The sequence below is a fragment of the Lynx rufus genome, unplaced genomic scaffold (assembly GCF_022079265.1).
Source record: "Lynx rufus isolate CCGP_SWC_20201006 ecotype Redwood Valley unplaced genomic scaffold, mLynRuf1.p SCAF_6, whole genome shotgun sequence".
Lineage (NCBI taxonomy): Eukaryota > Metazoa > Chordata > Mammalia > Carnivora > Felidae > Lynx > Lynx rufus.
In genome coordinates, this window is record NW_025814878.1 from 112,705,800 (window position 1) to 112,725,505 (window position 19,706).

At 42.6% G+C, this 19,706-nt stretch overlaps 1 protein-coding gene across 1 annotated transcript in view; it reads right to left on the bottom strand.

Moving 5' to 3' along the window:
* Positions 1–46: 46 nt before the first annotated feature.
* Positions 47–19,706, bottom strand: part of BLTP3A (bridge-like lipid transfer protein family member 3A) — a 74,315-nt gene continuing 54,655 nt past the window's right edge. The window contains exons 9-21 of the mRNA XM_047102278.1: positions 19,376–19,462; positions 18,663–18,833; positions 18,135–18,274; positions 17,587–17,728; positions 17,137–17,330; positions 15,496–16,952; positions 10,572–10,768; positions 8,970–9,124; positions 8,731–8,881; positions 6,020–6,282; positions 5,463–5,571; positions 5,233–5,336; positions 47–4,836 (exon numbers count right to left, since the gene is read on the bottom strand). Coding sequence (XP_046958234.1) covers positions 4,711–4,836; positions 5,233–5,336; positions 5,463–5,571; positions 6,020–6,282; positions 8,731–8,881; positions 8,970–9,124; positions 10,572–10,768; positions 15,496–16,952; positions 17,137–17,330; positions 17,587–17,728; positions 18,135–18,274; positions 18,663–18,833; positions 19,376–19,462 — 3,296 coding nt within the window. The 3' untranslated portion in view covers positions 47–4,710. The remainder of the gene's footprint in view (positions 4,837–5,232; positions 5,337–5,462; positions 5,572–6,019; positions 6,283–8,730; positions 8,882–8,969; positions 9,125–10,571; positions 10,769–15,495; positions 16,953–17,136; positions 17,331–17,586; positions 17,729–18,134; positions 18,275–18,662; positions 18,834–19,375; positions 19,463–19,706) is intronic.

Sequence of the window (19,706 nt, forward strand, 5' to 3'; positions counted from 1 at the left end):
GTAAAAGCCCATAATTTCAGGTTCCTATAAACAGATAAACCACAACCAATGTTTAGTAAGTTTAATTCGCTTTTTTCAGGTGGTTCACAGAACCAGTACACTCAAGGTTTGATTAGATAATGCAACATTAAAATTTCCCAATACTGACCAGTATTCCAGTTCATCAGATACATTCTCATTGTTTTCCTCAAAGAGAGGGGAATGGAGTGACCTTTTATTGACAGTGATTAGCAGTAATAAGGCTACTGTATATAATTGGCAATCCCCAAGAATCCTTTCCTGTAACATTCAGTTTCATAGGGAGAAGAGTTTTGAAGCTGTTCTCTTTTGAAGCTTTCCTGAGCATGTCTTAAAAGATTCCAATTCTGTTCAGCACCCTGATGGGGGGGGAGTGGGGAGAAACAGTTTGGACTCACAAAGTTGAGCAAATCTTTTATATCTTACACTAAAACCCATGGCTTTAAACATATATTTAGCCAGTGAAGACACATCACATTTGGGGCATTCCACAAAGAAATGCTGTAAGACTCAGGCTAAATCTTGACCAAAAACTAATAAACTGGGGGAAGGAAGAAAAAGCAAATAGTCTCTCAGCTCCAACAGGAATTTTTTTTTAACGGTTATAGGAACTATAGCTATTTCAATTTGAGATACTAGATAAGGCTGAAACTTATAAACAACAAGGGAGAAAGATCACATCCCAAGCCTGGCCATTTAACAAAGCCTCACCGTTTAAGGTTCTCCCAGAGTGCGTCTTCCTTGTGTCTGTTGTAAGAGATGGGGAAAATAATCCCCCCTCAACAATAGCTACTAACTACTATCCATACCTACCTAGAGGTGAATGGGAATATTCCTATTCTAGTAGAAAGTGGGGAAAGATCTAGGTGAGGGCCGTAGTCTCTGGAAGGATAGTACATCACACCAGCTTCTCTTGAAAGAGTAAGGACTATGGTAAGTCACAAGGCAATGACAGCTTTTGTAGTTCTCAACCAAATGTCATTCTACTAGCATTGCAGCAATGTTCAGTTGTTTCCATTGTTTTGTGATGTTACTGTAACTGATTTTAGAAGTTTAGGCAAATATTAAATGAGAAAAAAACAAACCTTCAGTGTTAAGGTTTGGATGGCAAGTTCCCATATCACTATGGGAATACTTCAAACTACTTGCTTTCCACCAGCCCTTGAACTAGTCTAAGGGGAAACTAATGTAAATGGGTTAAATGGGAGCATTTAAATTATGGGGCATGTGAGGGATAATGTTTATCCCTCGTATATTCCATACACAGAAACCATTCCTTTCAGAAGCATGAAACGGGTATATAAAATTTGAGGCCCATGGCAAAATGGGTGGGGTGGGAGGTGGGGGTGGGGATGGGAGTCAGATTAAATAATACAGCAAAAGCAGCCATCACAAAAATAGAACCTATTCCTTCTGTCTTAAATCAAAGAGATGAGGTTAATTATTCCAGTGAGATGAAAACAAATCTGAGATTGATAATCATCCCTGTAGCTCAGCTAAGAGATAATTAAACTAGTCCCTACACACTAAAGCCGGTCTCCAGCACGTCCATGTAAACGGGAAATCTAGACAATCATAGATGATACATAGTTGTAAATGTTTCACAGCTGAAATGATGATGTGCAGCAGCTGAAGTCTTTGAGGGATAGTGGTGCTATCACTCCAGACATTTTCTTGAGGTATTATTTCTTGTTCACAGAGTCTTAGAACTCCAAGGCAGAAATCATAAGCAGTCCAAAGCACTACTATTTTCCTTCCATTTTTTTTTTCTTTACATTTACCCTGAGGACTACCAAGAAAGTCTTCTTGCTCCCAGTGAATAGGAGTATGAAGTTATACAAGATGATTGTTACTAAAATTTCATGGGACCATGACTCCCACCACATTTCCTGGAGGAGGATTTCAAGACACAATAGCCAAAACTGCCATGTAAGTCAGAAATTCTAGGGCTCCATTTGTCACATAGACAAGAACTCCGGAGAGCCCAGAAACCTGACTGAACTCTGGTCACTAAAGGGGTTAGCCTTGATACCTGCCAGAATTGTTTGTATTGCCTACCAGCAAAGCACAGGCTTAACGTGAAGGTATTCCAAGCAATACTTATTAGGCATTTTCTTTGCATGGAGGGATGCCAGAGGGATATGGTGGGTGGGGGAGGTGAAGAGGGGAAGAGAATCAGAATGTGGTTTTAAACCAATTCAGGTGAACCTAAGGTTGAATGATTCTATTTTCCAGCTACTGGATCTCCCTCCTCTAAGAACATTAGAAAGGCCATACTTGAGAGGACCAGTGATCCATTTGCTCAACATTATGCCTTCCAAAGGAACACTAAGGGGGAGTTTATGGAGGGACACAATTACCCTCTCAGTTGTATTTCACCAAATGGCCTTAGTTTTCTAGAATTCCTTTGGAAGGCCACCATACAAGGATTCCTCTTAAACCTTCAGCACCTGTACATAGGTTCTGCCAACACCACTTCTTGGACAATGAGCTCCTTAAGTTTCTGATTGGCTATGGGAAGTGCTTTCTTGTACCTAAGGCTGTGAAGTTGAGCCCTAGAGCTTGTATTTCAGGACTTGGTGAACACGTCCTTCCTCCTGACTGGTTATCTGATGTACACCACCCTTAGCTTTCATCTTTCCAGAATTGGAGCCAACATCTTAAATATGTGTACTCATGTGGAAGTATCTCCACTCTCTGATAATTTTTGCTATTCTCTTGACCTTTCTTCCCTTCACCATATATTTTGCAAATAAGTCACTAGAAATGCACAATTTAAGCCATTAAAATGGTTTTGTAAGGGGTCCTGTTTTCTGTATTGTCTTCATGTGCCTTTCCTGATGATGCAGTTGGGTTTTGAGCCACAGCAGCACACTGCCCCTCCTTCCCTTCAGCAATGGTTAAGTTTCTGTGCTGAGTTCTAACAGAGCTTGCTGCCTCACTGGTTGCTGGTAAGTACTTTACTTTACACTTACCTAGACTGAACCTCACCTGTGATTTTCCTGTGTGGTCACAGCCTGGCTTATGTGCCTTCTCTGGTTTTGTTATTAAGTCCCTTCTGGTTTACCTTTTATTCCTTGGAAGTAGGGACACTTGACTGCATTATAATATCCTGCTCTCAGATTATTTATAAAAGTCTTAAGTAAGGTTAAACCAAGCGTTGACCCATAGGAAACTTCCCATTAGCATTATCTCCAGAAAGATGTTTATTCTTCAGTGTCTAAGTTTTTTCCTAAGCATGACAAAATATTCTCATATCTCATAGTAACTGGTGCTTTTAAAATTGCTTTAGTGACGGACCTTGACAAAAGTTCTTTGGAAGTCTGAAGAAATTATATCTTGCTCCTTCTTGAATGCATGTTTCTTTTTATCCTCAAAAAACTAGAATATGCAAGTCAGACATGATTTCCCATAAAGGAAAATAGTTTATCTTTCCTCCAATAGGTCATGTGTGATTAAGATTTTAGTGACATCACTAAATAACTATTTTACCATCTTGCCAGTTTAGTTAGCTAATGAACTTCTGTCCAATCAACACAGCATGAAGTGTATCACAGAGCAGTATGGATGAAGGTAGAATGCTGGGGAAGAATTAGGTAGGAAAGAAAGAGGGGGGAAATAGTTGTTTTATGGGGCAAGGGGAAACCTACCTAAGTTGAAGCGTTTTTGTTTTGTTTTTTTACTTAAGTCAAAATTACACGGTTTTAAAAAGCCACAGTGATAGAAGGATATGAGAGGCAACAGGTTGAGATGTTTACGTTATAGTTTAAAACACATTTTCAGCTCCCAAACCACCAAATGCAGAGGAGAGTGCTGGTAGAAAGTCCCAGTGCCTGGAGAGCAGATGTGCCTGGGAGCCCAGGGAGACAAAGGAAACAACTTCTGAAGTACAGCTGTGGAAGAGAGGCAGGACTCTAGGCAGGCAACAGGGGGCTCAGGATCAAGGCCCTTGGTGATTCTTACCACATCATACCTTCAACCTAGCTCATGAATATATTTTCTTGATTTAAATTCCAAATAAATTCTGTTACAGAATTGCATCGCAGTGATGAAGTACTACAGAAAAGAAGCTTAATACAGCTTGGCTGACTGTAGGATCAGCCAAGATGGTATGAGCTTGGCTCCCTTTCCAAAAAAGGCAGCATCCAGGTCTCCCTTACTCTTGTGCCTCTCCCGGCTCCCGCCTTGCTGGCTATTTCCTGTTCTATTCTACTACCATGGCCAAAGCTCAGGCCAAGGACTTCTCGGGTCTGCTACAGGAAGCTCTGGGACATAGAATCTTTGGTGGCTCTGTGGGTGACTGAGGAGATGGGTACCTTCTCTTGTTCACACAGGCTGTAGAGGAAGCAAATGTCTCTGCCATGAAACCAGGTGGTGAAATGGCCCTACAGTGTTGACAAGATTCCACCTAGTGTGGAGAGGGCCAAAAGGCTTTATACAGGCAAGACATGCTTGAGCCACGCACAAAGCTGCCCCCAGTTTCCTAGAACTTGGTCATACTTTGCCCTGTCTTCCACCCGAGTCAGAACAGCTAGTAGAAAGGACACCACAAGGAGTGAGGTGAGCACTCCCCAGTCCCTCTGGCATCCTTAGCAGACTTATTCAATGCTGGACAGCGCCTTCTGTCATAGGTGGTGCTATTGCTGGTGATCTCCTCCTCTCTCCTTGGCACAGATGGCTGAGCCACTGCTATCAGAGCTCAAAGAGGGGGTTATATTTCCTAATCTCCTGAAGCAGTCTTTCTTTATCCTGGTTGGCATTGGCCAATGCTCGTTTAGTTTCTATAAGTTCCTTCTGTAGGGTAGGCAATTCTTTCACCTGAGGAACAATAAATAATTTACAGTTAATAAATAAGGTAACACGCCTTGCAGAAACATCCAGTAAAGGAACAAGGAGGCAGAATTGAAGCAGAAAAATCCATAAATTTGTTTAGTGATCAACTAGATCTTTCTAAAAGCCTAATCCCATCTTCAGAATTCATCAGTTATAAGGACAGCAACAGGTAAAAATACACGATCAGCAAGCATTCACCTACAGTTCCTGACTTACATCCTCTATTCAGCACTTCTGGAAGTTGCTGCTAGATGATAGGAGCCCAAACTACCCAGCTATACACAGCACAGGCAACCTTTTCAGCTCTCTGAGTTTTACCAGCTTCTGAATTTACAGCCACTAAGGGTCTATGGGAAAGGTATTGTGCAGTTAGGTCCTCACCTTCTCTCCAAAAGACTCTCCTGTGGGCACCAGAAACATCTGTTCTTTGGGGGGCTGCCTCTTCTCACTCTTAGGTACTTCAGCTGATGGTGTATCCTGAGCAGCTGGAAAAAAGTAAAGGGTTCTAAATAGCAAACTTCTGCCAACATGCAAGCAATTCCTAGGTATCACCCACTCCCTTACAGGACAGAAAAGGCAGAGAAGCCGGGAGGCCAACAAGCCCAACTCACCGCCTATGTGGAACACACCATCATCACTCCGTTTCAGCACAACATGCTCCATGGCCAGAGTAATGGGGATAGGGCCTGGAGATGTTGGATAGATGGGGGGTATATCATCCTGCAGGAAAAAGGGAAACCACATGATGCCCTCAAACAGCTCAGAGCAGTTTGGGTAACAACCCATGCTTCTACCATCTGGCTTGAAGCAGCTTTATGCCATTGTGTATCCACACATTCTTGCAACGTGGAGAAACATAACTGAGTTTCTCCCATTCTAGAGATGGTCAAACCGAGGACAGATAACTTAATGGGCTTATACATAGTCATGCTGCATGCCAACGACAAGGTCAGGGCTAGAGACAAGGTCTCCTCACCTAAATCCAGAATGTTTTGATAGCAACACACATTTTATGTATTACTATAACCTTCACAAAGAATGCCAAGCTGCATTTACTCACTTGATCCTCACCACACTGTACAGCGGCCAGGGAAGAGATGACAGCAGTCACTGCCAGAATCCCTTGCCTGACAAAGTCTAGAGTAAAAACCAAAAAAGCTCCTCTCACCTTTAGGGTGATGCTGCAGTGCAGGAGTTCAATCTGCATGGGAACTACCGCTGGGATCTCTTCATCCTCCAAGAAGGGCCCCAGGCCATTGAGCACCGAAGTGAACAGCTCAAGGTCACAGCCTCGAAGCAAGAAATGCAGGAAGCCATTTCGTGTGGCCAGTGGGGAGTGAATGGCTGCACCAGGCCCCACCTCAAAGCGAAGGCCCACTGCTGGCCTGATGTGGTCAGTCTTCAAAGTTGAGGATTCCTGAAAGCTTGTACCTTTCAGAAGAGAGACAGAAGGAAAACATCAATTAATTATCAGTCAGGGACTTTTCTAAGCATTTTACATACATTTAATATTCTTAAGAACCCTATGCCAAAAGTATTATCACCATTACCATTCTAGAGATGAAGGAACTAAGGGACAGAAAATAATTTGCCCAAAGTTATACAACTTGTAAGTAGCAAGCACAGGACTTGAATGCAGGCAACAATGACCACAAAGACTGGGCTTGGCCACTTTGCTATCGTGCCCCTCATGGTGGAAGGGAGGTCAAGGGCCAATGAAAAACTGGCCTTGCTATAAATCTGAGACACTGGGCTAAAGGCCAAGAAAAAACACACGACCCTCAACTCTGCTACACTTAAACATCTCTTCCTTTCTCCAAATCTTGGTGTTCTCATTTCTCTCTGATAAAGCCAAGGAGGATCTATGCTAATCTTCTCAAAAGTCCATAAAGACCTATCACAGGTGTAGCCAAGGATATGAAACAACTTCTATACTTATATAGCTGCAAATTGTTACAAGCATTTTGGAAAACAAATCGGTATTATCTAGCAAAGTTAAAGTTATACCTAACCTAATGCCCTAGAAATTATATCCTCAGGAATGTAACCCTGAGAAACTCTCTAACACACATACCAGGAGACACGTACGAGAATGTTCAAGGCAATCCTGTATGAAATAGCAAAAAAACCCAGAAACAACCCAAATGTCTGTAAAGAAGTAGAGTAATGGGTACAAGGGATATTTTGGGGGCGATGGTAATGGTTGCACAACTCTGTTAAACTGCTAAAATTTATCAAATTGTATACTTATCATGAGTTAATTTCATAAATGCAAAGTATACCTCAATAAAGCTGTTTTTAAAAAGCAAAAATTGGTATATTTATACAACAGAGTATTATATATTAATGAAAATGAATATATCATAGCTAACTCAACAACCCAGAAGAATCTGAAGAATATCAAAGAAAGAAGCCAATCATGAAAGAATACAAAATAATCCCACTTAGAAAACCTCAAAAACCTGCAAAGCTAAATAATACGTTGATACAAACATGTAGAATTGCAAAGTAAAGCAAGAGAATGATAAACACAAAATTCAGGATAGTGGTTCTCTATGACAGGTGAGAGGCAGAAGAAGATCCAGGAGAGAGGCTCCTGGAGACTTCAAAGTTAATGATACTATTGTATTTATTAAACTAGGTGGGCGGGGGGTGTCTGGGTGGTTCAGTCAGTTAAGCGTCCAACTCCTGGTCAGCTCAGGTCATGATCTCATGGTTCCTGGGTCAAGCCCTATGTCCAGTTTTGCACTGACAGTGTGGAGCCTGCTTGGAATTCTCTCTCTCCCTCTCTCACTGCCCTTCCCCACCCCTCTCTCTCTCTTTAAAAATAAGTAAATATGGGAATGAAAGCTGGTGCAGCCACTCTGGAAAACAGCATGGAGGGTCCTCAAAAAACTAAAAATAGAACTACCCTACGACCCAGCAATTGCACCACTAGGCATTTATCCACGGGATACAGGTGTGCTGTTTGGAAGGGACACATGCACCCCCATGTTTATAGCAGCACTATCAACAATAGGCAAAGTATGGAAAGAGCCCAAATGTCCATCAATGGATGAATGGATAAAGAAGATGTGGTATATATATACAATGGAGTATTACTTGGCAATCAAAAAGAATGAAATCTTGCCATTTGCAACTACATGGATGGAACTGGAGGGTATTATGCTAAGTGAAATCAGTCAGTCAGAGAAAGACAAAAATCATATGACCTCACTCATATGAGGACTTTAAGAGACAAAACAGATGAACATAAGGGAAGGGAAACAAAAATAATACAAAAACAGGGAGGGGTACAAAACAGAAGAGACTCATACATATGGAGAACAAACTGAGGGTTACAGGAGGGGTTGTGGGAGGGCGGATGGGCTAAATGGGTAAGGGGCACTAAGGAATCTACTCCTGAAATCATTGTTGCACTATATGCTAACTAACTTGGATGTAAATTTTTAAAAATAAAAAATAAAATAAAATAAATAAGTAAATAACCTTTAATAAATGAATGAATAAATAAATAAATAATAAAGTACAATTATCAAAGGACTGAATCTGAGTGACAGCAGTTCCCTGATCAGACACAGTTTGATGTCAGCAGCCACACAAATGAAGAGGTGGACAGTGGCCTCCTGTATAAGCTTAAGGAGCACCTGGGAAGTGAAGATGGCTAATAGCCTACTGAATACAAAGCCCCAGAAAGACCTCTGGGAGTTTCCCTGCAAGCAGGAGGCTTCACTGGAGTTACTCCCCCTAATGGCTACTGGAGAGAACGACCAAGGGCTTGGCACTTAGGACAACTATCCTTGGGGCACAGTGACAGGTGAAGCTAGGGCTGCCCCAGATAAATCCCACCAGCTCTCCTGGAATTGCTACCATCCTCACCTGAGCACTGTCCATGCAGGAACTGCCATAGTCCCACGGTTCCCAGCTGCTGGAGGGTCAGTTCCTCTGCCTGAAGGGCCACAGTCAGATCTTCACCACGTACCTCAATCCCAAAAGACACCTCATTCACCTTCAGGACCAGAACGGAGACCTGTAAAAGGATACTCTCTTAGCTGCGTCCCTCCCAAGCTTCTAGCCTTGAGCCTACCCTCTGCAGAGAAGAAAGTAGAGCAGCTGACCGGGTGAAGACTGAGGTCTTCCCCACTGGGTGAGACCGAACTGTTGGCCTCTGGTGACCCCTGGCCGTAACTATCCATAAGAGGGCTCCCTTGAACGCCAGCACTGTCCAGGACATTTGGAAGAGTTCCTGGTGGAAGAGATTCTGGACCAGACTCTGTATAAGAAAGACAACAGATGAGTTTCAAAGTCAAAAAATTCTGTTCAAATCCAATCTCTAAAAACAATGACACTATAAAAACAACAACAGCAACAACAACAAACATTTATGACGTTTATGAGAACAAATGGGAATTTGATGGATTTAAGGAATTGCTAATTTTTAAGAATGGATAGTGGTATTTGGTCACATTAAAAGAAAACCTATAAATGGATGCAACCCAAGTGTTCCCTGACGGATGAATGGATTAACAAAATGTGGTATAAACATACAATAGAGTATTAGCCTTAAAAAAGAAGACAATTCTGACATGTGCTATGAAGTGAATGAACCTTGAGGACATTATGTTAAGTGAAATAAGCCAGTCACAAAAGGATTCCATTTATATGAGGTACCTAGAGTGGTCAAATTCAGAAATAGAAAGTGGAATTGTGGTTGCCAGGAGCTGAGGGAGAAGGGAACAAGGAATTACTGTTTAATGGGTACAGATTTTCAATTGTAGAAGATGAAAAAAGTTCTGGAGATGGTTGGTGATAGTTGCACAACGATGAATATACTTAATGCCACTGAATTATAGTTAAAAATGGTTAAGATTGCAAAGTTTATGTTATATATATTTTACCACAATTAAAATTTTTTTTCAAAGATTTTTAAAGTCTATTTCCTAGAGATACATCATGAAAATATTTATGGACAAAATGATATGTTTGGAATTTGCTTCAAAATAACATGGAAGGAAGGGAAGTGAACAGAAGTATATTTGAAACAAGAATGACCATGAGTTCTTAATATTTGAAGCTAGGTAATGGGTACATGAGGACTCACTATTTGATTCTACTTTTCTACATATTTGAGATCTACATATTTGGAATAATATTCTATATTCCATAATAATAACAAAACAAACAGGGTACACACCACCCAGTTTCAGAAACAGTTCATTCTCTTTTCATTTTCATTTAGACACTCTTAAGAGACCATTTAAAAAGTGTCCAGTTCAATAAGATAAAAGAACCAGTGTAACTTCCAGTAGTGACTGATGCAATTCCTAAGAGTTACTCATTTTACCATAGACAAAGCTTCTAGTTATTTTCCAACACTAAAATACATTGGCAAAACAAAACAAAAACAGACAACACACACACACACCACTGACGCCAGCCACCAAACTAATCCTACTGCCACAGCTACGTGGCTGTAAGACTAGGACTCTCTCCTTTGGTCTGAGTCTGGTTCTGTGATAAAGGTTAAGTGCTAACCCATAACCTAGAAAATGTGTGGATAAAACCAGAGCCACAAATCTATCAAAATTTCTCTTTTTTGGTTTTGGTTAAGAAAATTTCTATTTTATCAGAACTTAGCTCCTTCTGTACCCTACTGGGATACAGGCAGCAGAAAGAACCCTTTCTGGACTTCAACTTTGCCTGGCTCTGCTTCCACCTACCAGACTCCAAGAGCATCACAAAGCTATCACTGCCATCACTGTCCACTGAAATCCGATCTTCAGGGCCACTGTTATCCAATGAAACGCCATCAAATGACTGCTGAGATACCGTCCTCTTCATGGAGAAAAATCGGAGTCGGGCAGCACTTCCACTCAATGGTGCTGCCGCCCCCTCATCTATTTTGGCCATGGGCTCCCTGTTTAAAAAACAAAAACCACAAATGTGGCTTAAGATATATGTTCTGTCCCTTGCAATATCCATCGCTTTCAGCCCTAATAGTTATTTATACATAAACTCTGATGTCAACTATTACCTGCTATAAGGGGGTCACACCATTTTCAATTGCTGGCCTTTGTGAATCCTCCGGCATTTCAAACTGCATAAGCAGCTCTGCCATATTAACATTAAATGTCAAGTTTATTCAAGGTCATCCCATTTTTAGAGGAGACCAACTACTTACAGCCCCAGTGCTAATGAAGACACCTGAAACCACCCACATCCATTCCACAAGTGTTTACTGAAAAACTTCTGCATAAAAGGCACCATACTAGGTATAGGGTGGGGGTGGAGAGTAGATAAAATAAGAAATAAGGCATCCCTTGTCCTCAGAGAATGTATAATCTATCAGGAAAGAGAAGATTTATTTATTTATTTTAACATTTACTTATTTGAGAGAGAGAGAGAGAGACAGAGAGACAGAGAGAGATGAGTGGGGGCGGGGCAGAGAGAGGGGAGACAGAGAATCTGAAGCAGGCTCCAGGTTCTGAGATGTCAGCACAGGGGTCAACACGGGGCTCAAACCCACAAACCGTGAGATCATGATCTGAGTCAAAGTTGGGCACTTAATTGACTGAGCCACCCAGGTGCCCCAGGAGAGAGGAGATTTAGACACAACTTACCAGGTATATGGGAGTAAATCACACACCTCATAGAGGAAAGAGATACAAGCCAAAGGCTAGGCAATATCAAAGGGTGAGAAGAAGGGGATCAGGAATGGCTTTGTGGAAAGAGATGGCATGTGAGGTGGCCCTTGAAGGACTGTGAAAGAAGGAAGGGGGCATTCTATGGGGGAAGAAAACACATGAGCAGAGACACGGAACTAGAAAATAAAAAGCACCTTTGTAGACCAGTCAGTAGCTCAACCAGCTAGAGCTTTGGTTTTGTTGGGGAGAACAAAAAGGCACAACTCAGTGAGAATAAACCTTTAAAGATCTTTTTTTTTTCTTTCTTTCTTTATTTTTTTGAGAGAAAGGGAGAGCGTGAGCATGGGATGGGCAGAGAGAGAGGGAGAGAGAGAAAATCCCAAGCAGGCTCCACACTCGGCACCACGCTTGAGGCAGGGCTCATGACCTGAGCCCAAATTGAGAGTTAGACACTTAAGCAACTGAGCCACCCAGGTGTCCCCTTTAAAGATCTTTTAATCTTACCTTCCCATTTTATAGGTGAAAAAACTGACTCAAGGTCATAAAGGTGAAATTAAGAAAAACCCAAGTCTCCTAACTTCTTGCTTGCTAAGTGTTTTTTTTTTTCCTCTTTACCACATGGGTTGCAGCCAGATTACTGAAAAACCTGGATTAAAGATTACATATGAAAGTGCTTTTAAAACTATTAAGTAGAGGGGATATACAGGAAATCTCTGTACCTTCTGCTCAATATTGCCATGAACCTAAAACTATTCTAAAAAATAGTCTATTAAAAAACTGTAAAGTGCTGTAAGGAAATATCATAATAATTGATTATGCCACACTAATAAATTCAAACTAAATTCAGGGGTTATAAGGAAAAAGCCTGAAAGTTTTAGAGAATAGAAATAACAAGATCAGGCCTGTGTTTTAAGAATTGTGACCTGACTCTTTCAAACAAGGTAGGGAGGAAAAGACCTCCAATGAGGAAATAAATTAATGGTTTACTGAAATAGTCCACATGCGGGAACAGACAGCAGAAGCGGCCATGAGACTCCCTAGAGCAGTGTTCTCAAAGTGTCGTCCTGGTAGGAGCATCAGCATCAACGGGTGGCTTATTAGACATGCAAACAGGCCCCATCTCAGACCTACTGGATGAGGAATTCTGGGGGTGGGGCTCAGCAATGTGTTTTAACAAGCCCTCCAGGTGATTCTGAAGCATGCTTCAGTTTCAAGAACCACTGCTCTGGGGATTACAGTCAGAATTTGACAAATGACTGAAAGAGGCAGAGCTAAAACACAGAGCTTGAACAAGCAGGAGAATGATACTACTGAAGAAAAGAAAGGAACTGGTCTGGGGAGAGATAAGGAATTTAGCTTTATGTATGTGAGGCTCGACACATCCCTGGAAAATCCATGCAGAACTACGTGCAGTAGATAGTTTTAAATGACGAGCAGGGGACAAAAGTCAGAACCGAAAATATAGACCACAGCAGAAGTGAGAGATGAATAAAATAACTTAGAAAGTATTAAAAAAAATGCACTGATATAAACCTTCCTGAAGTTTGGCAAATACGTCAAGAACCTTAAAAAATGTTTGTAGTTTGGGGCACCTGGGTGGCTCAGTTGGTGAAGCACCTGACTTCAGCTCAGGTCAGGATCTCACGGTTTCTGAGTCGGAGCCCCGCATTAGGTTCTATACTGACAACTCAGAGCCTGGAGCCTGTTTTGGATTCTGTGTCTCCCTCTCTCCCTTTCACCCCCTCTCCCCACCCCCCCACCCCCAACTCATCTCTGTCTCTCTCTCTCAAAAATACCATTAAAAAAAATTTTTTTTAATGTTTGTAGTGTTTCACCCAATAATAACCCACTTCTGGATTTTTATTCTAAAGATTCAGATATGCAAAAAAGAGTAATATTCACAAAAATAAGGGCATTTAACACAGCATTGGTTCTACCTGAGAAAAACTGGAAACAGACTAAAGCCTGCCCATAGTGGAATGAATGAATAAATTAGGACACATACATTTGCTAGAACACAATAGAGCAATTAAAAATTATGTATTCAAATACCTAATGAATGGGAAATTATTCACACTAAAACATTAAGTGAATAAAACTGGAAGTTTTCTACATGATATAGAAATAATATAATTCTATTGCCAAAAAAAACCAGTATTTGTGTATACTATGTGTGTATACACAGGTAAGGATTCACATGGGTACACAGGTATATGTATAAAAATTGGAAGAAAATAGATCCAAATGTAAATAGTGGCTATCTCTGCATAGTGTTGTCACAAGTGACTTTGTTTTCTTCTTTATTCTTCTTTTTCTACATTGTCAACAAAATGAACACAAATCATTTTCATAATTTAAAACATAAAATTATGGCAAAAGCAATCAGAATACAGACAGCCTAGTGCTGTGGAACAGTTGTGTTTATAGGATAAGGGGAAGAAGACAGCATCCAAGCTCTCTTGGCTCCTTCTGAGTAGTGCGAGTGGCCAGACAGGGCCACAGGCATTCAGGATGACTGCAGGGCTGGCTGCCACACAGGGCTGTCGAGGACAGGGAGGACTGAGAAGAGGCCATGGGACTGGAAAGTCAGAAGTCAAGGTTGGTGTTTCAAAAAAGGCTGGTGTCACACACACCTTTCTTTTCTCTTTACCACCTCTCCTCTTTTCCCATCTCCCTTATGCTTCTCCATTTAGAAAAAGCAGCACGTTTGGTGACTTGGAGTCCAGGCTTTCAATCCTCACCCTACCACTCACAAGTTATACAACCTTGAACAAGTTTCTTACCTCCCTAAGTCTGTTTCCCCATCTGTAAAAGGAAGACTGATATTAGTACCTGCCTTCAGGGTTGTACAAGAATTCAATGGATTAATATTGTAAGTATTCAGGACAGTGCCTGACACATAGAAAGCACTCAATAAATGTTGCCTAGTATTAGTATATCTTTTATCCCTTTAAGTTTCCCTTCTCCTTCCTCCTAGGCTATCTGTGCCTAAGAGAACTGGCATTGCTTAGAGACCCATTTAGACCCACAATCCACTTAGACAAAGCTCTAAAGCCACTGATGTTCAAACCATGATCCTCAAACCACAAAGAGTCCCCAGCAAAGATTTCCCATAGCCTTCATTATCTTTCCTAAAACCACAAGGCACCCATGGAAAAATCCATACCTTTCCACTCTTCTGACTGTGCATTTCTGTGTTTTTCTGCTTACTCCCTACTGCATCTTCAGTGCGTAACACAGAGCTGGGGACAGAGTCAGGGCTCAAAAAATTTTTGTTGAAAAAAATTTTTTTTGTTGAATAAATAGATAAAATAGATGAAATTCTTCCTTCTCTAACTCTGGCAGATATTGATAAGGTGTACCAGAAAGCAAACCCAAAGCCCCAACCTCTCTACTTATAAGATAAAGGATTCACAGGCTCATCCTTTCTAAAACTTCAGTTTCCTCAGCTATAAACTGAGGATACAAATTTCTGTAACTATCTCATGGGGCTGCTGTGGGGATCAAATCAAACAAGATACTACATGAAAGACCGCTAAAAAGAATAAAATATCATGCAGATGCCAGATATCATTATTATTATTCATTATTATTCTGAGCCTATCTGTATCAATAATGGTGACTCAGTGAAAGAGGAGGGAAGATCCTATGAAGCAATAAATGCTGACTTGAAAACTCCCCAAGAATAGGCTAAGATACATGGCATGTGAAAATCCAATTTCTGGCTCTTCCTCTATCACAGAATTAGAGGTAGTCCTAAAAATAAGTCTCTACAGTTGGCATACCTATATCCTCTTGGTAGCCTGAAAACTCTTCCACTGCCCTGCAGGTAGCACTGAAAACTAAAGTCTTTGCCACATTAAAGAGGCCATGCTATACATTGTCCTGGACTAGATGGTGCTTCCCAAACTAAAAGTACACACAGCAGGAGGCCTTAAGCCCAATGATCAGAGCTAGGAGGAAGAAATAGGGTGAATGAAGGAGGCAGAGAACCACTCACTTGGCTGGGGGCAGGGACAACATCTTGTGCATGGTGGAGGTCATTCGGTCTCTGCCCAGACTGAAGGCATCCTTAGTCAGGGACACAGCTTCCTTGGTGAGGTCCATAGTGGCATGGAGAGCCTCTTTTGTGGCATCCTTGGTCATGTGAATAGCACTTGACAATTCTCCCTCAATGTTCTTCAAGGGGATGAGCTCAGCCTGTCCATTCACAGCGGTATCCCTGCCACTTGGGGGCTTCAACACAGCCGGTGAGGTGGATGCTTGAGCTCTGCTCAGTCTCTTGGCCTGTAAGGAATCGACTGCCTCATGGCCCTTCCCTGCCTCCTGCTGTGCAAGAGAATCTGAATCCTGTAGTTCTCCATTGCTAGGGAGAGGCAATGGCCTATCCTGGGATGCATCCAGATTTTCAATGCCACTATCCTCCAGAACCTTCTCAGGGCTTGCTGGGCCCTGGTCTGAAGAGGCATCAGACTTCAGCTCCCTATCCTCTGAAGGAGACAACTCTGAATCTATGAGGCTGGTGGTATCTGAACCTGCCGAGTCAGCTTCAACAGTCCCAGGGGTAGGATGCATGAGCAGAGCCACCTCAGCACTGGGGAAGAGGACCCCAATGCAAGCTGTCTGGTCCTGCAGGGGAGACCCAGTCATGGCCTCTGTATCCTTAGTCAGTTGTTCTTGAAGACCCTGTAGCACCTCCTTCAGGCGCAGTAGAGCCAAGTACTGGTAATGGTCAAGCCTCACACGGACATGTGCAGGGGAGTGTACAAGCATGTGAACATCTGCTGCATCCTCGAGCTCAGTCAGAGGCCCTTTGTTGTCCACACTACTGCTGCCTTCTCGCAAAACATCCATGACTTCTGTAAGGCCTGACAGGCTTTTCAAATCATGTTCAGTCTTTGACCTCTGATGGGACACAGTGTCTGGGGCAAGGACCTCAGACTGGACAGGACTGCCAAAGCTAGCTGATGGTTTCAACCTCCCTTCTGTGGCCAAAAGGAGCTTCCGTGCCTGAGCTTGCTGCCAGCGGAGGGGCAGACAGGCCCAAATGGACAAGGGAAAGGGGGCCACAAAATTCAAGGTATGGCCTTTGAAGTTCTCTGTTCCCTCAAAATCCAAGGAGATCTGGGTGAAGTGGATGGACCAGAGATCCTGGGAAGCCTTAAGCCTCTGGGGAGGGAGGGTACTGGGTTGAGGAAGGCGGGAATCCATCTGGAAAGCATGATGTAAAAAAAGCATGTGCAGAAGGCTAAAGCCACCTGGAACCTTGGGAAAGTGAACATAATTGGAATGAAAGAACTCAGCAGCCGCAAAACCTCGGAAGAGACTTTGGAGGTCTAGACAACTACAATGTGGGGCATGACGTGTATTGGTGGCAGTCATGCCTGATGCAGAAAAGACAAGGGCCTGAGGACGATGCAACCCAGCCTGCTCTCTCTTCTCCAGCGGGAAGCTCACCTTCAGAGAGAAAATGAAACCCGATTCAGAATGGACATCTGAGTAGCTCTGCAACCTATCATTGATACACATGTGAAAGACTGTTTTTCTTGTATCAAAGGGACAGAGCAGAACCCTGGATTATAGCCATGGGAGAAATGCAACTATGGCTGCCAACAGGGAACGAAATCCCACTCTCCCCTACCTTCAACCAGAAAGCATCTAGTCGAATATCCAAGTGTTCATCTTTCTGGCTTGAATCTTCCAGCTTGTAGATAGCTTTGAACTGCTCCAAGCTGCGGTATAAATCCAGGCAGAAGAGGTTTCCCCAGAGCAAGCTGACAGGATCCACAGTAAATGTCAGACCATTTAACTGAATGTAGAGATTGGGACAGGGAACTGGAAAGCAGGAAAAAAAGGAATCGCCATGTACAAAGTAGCACCTTGACCCTTACTTACCAGCTAAAATTCATTTTATTATAAAGAAAGCAAAGATGCATTCTCATACAAGGGAGAGTTTGTAACAAAGGTGTTCTCAACTAACTCAAACACCTAAAATTCCAACATCAAATGAGAATATAAGCCATGGCCCCAAGGCTGGCAAATGTGAAGAGCATGAGCTAAACAGTAAGAAGTGACCAGATGAGATGCTTACCTGGAAGCTCCTGATTATCGGGGAAGTAATACTCTGTGAACTCAATATGAATGGCAGAGACCTGAGTGGGTAGGTTGTGAAGTTTGCGACTACAGGAAAGGAGTGTAGATGGCTTCTTACTTGGCTGTCCAGCTGTAGAAACCTACATAATCACACACAAGTTGCTGTTAGAATCTGTACAGCATATAGAATAGAATTTCCTCAATTTCCTGAGGTTGTATAAAGCCACTACAATCCTTCCAAAATCTGTCACAGGGAGAAGAGTGTTTTTCACACGTGTAGCAGGCATTTTCACACCTGCCTAACACCATCTGCAAGTTCACTTCTCTCAGGGGAAGGTTTGAAGTGGGGTATTCAGAGGAAACTGGGGAAATCCCAGCTCCTGATCTCAGCAGCCATGCTCAGAAAGAAACAGACCAATGTATCAATCCACTCAGAAGTGAGGGAAGCAGCCCCTGAAGTCCACGATCTTGTTCACATCTGCTGCCTGCCAAATGAACTGCTCGACCCCTTTCCAACCATGCCTCCCTGTGTCCTGGGCTTCTCACCTGGTGAATGTCCAAGTCATCCACCCGTATTACCATACAGCTAGAACGTAAGCGATTCCATGCTGGAGGCCGAAAAGCAGCTTGTCGGCCCTGAGAGGGGCTTCTCTCAAGGGAGTTCTTTTGAGGACTGGAGAGAGAATCTAAGTAAAAACAAGAAGGTAGGAAAGATAATCGGGTACATTCAACTCTCATTATTAATAGAATTAAAAGTAAAAATCCTAAGATCGTTAAGGCTATAGGTAGGAAAGAGAGCTTAACACTGCCTAGCGCCTAGAAGGAACTCAAAATTCATACTCTCCTTAAGACCAACGCAACAGCCTACTGAATAAAGGAGGTAACAGCCTCTCTTCTACACTGCAGCTATTCCTGAAGACAACTAGGACTCTGTAAAGAAAAAAAGTCACTGATATCTCTCCATGGGATGAGGTTGGGATAATTAGCTAGTCCAGTGCTTTATCTTCACTGGATATTCAAAGGTAACTAGCAAGAGGCTAAGCAATGGGAGTCCTCCAGCTCTTTGTAACCTACCTGCTTTCCTCCGGAAGGGAGAGTCCAGCCCCAGGTGCCAGGGAGGTTTGAGACCCGTCTCCTCGTGCCACTTCTCCATTTTACTCTGAAATTCCATCACCAGCTTCTGGGCCCACTGGCCTCGGGTCTCCATGGCCTCACAGTGCCGTACCCAATGTTTGCAGCTGTCACCTATGCAACAAAGAAGCAAGAAGATTTTAGTCCAAGACCACGATCCAACATCCCAATTTTTCCCTTCCATTGGTATAGTCATAGTTCAGAATCTGATCCTTATCCCAATGCAGATTTCTATGGGATAAGTAAAAATCATCTAGTGAGAACAACTCAAGTTCTTCTGGATTCCATATGTGATTTTTCCCTAAGGTTCCCTAAAGACCAGCTGCTGACTGTCACCATCTTTGACTATTAGACTATTAGACTATTAGAGAGGCTCTAAAACTACTGGAAGTAGGGGCAGAACATAGAGTCAAAAGCAAAATCTCAAGCACTGCCTCTCCTCCTACTCCTTCTTTATCACTCATAAAGAATCATTAACAGCAGACCCTGCAAGTTTCCAGAAGATGTCTTCTTCAAGAGGGCTATTCCCAACACCTCTCTGAGCTGAAATTCCTGGCACCCGCCTGCTGGGCAGTCAGGGATGAATCCAGGAATCTGTCCTCAGTACATGTGTAGCTGGGCAGCACCAGGACTGCTGCCATGCAGAACTGTCCTACCTGCCCAGTGGAAGGGGTAATAGTCAAAGGCCATCTTGCGAAAGGTCAGCTGCATTGCACCACCCATGAGTCTGTTTGCAGAGACACCTATAAAAGAAAAATAAGGATGAACAGTGGCAGAAGGAACAAAGAAGCCGAAACACCACTTTAAGTACTTAAAAATGCTCTTGAGGATCGGTTCCAAAGCCTGATTGATACACAAGTGCAATTGAAAGACCATGATGACCGGTGACTTGCAAGGCTGAGGCCCTCCTCTTCTGGTTTATAAAAGTCAATAGACAAGACCCCCAAAATGTATATTACATTATTTCTGTAAATGGCTGCCAGATTT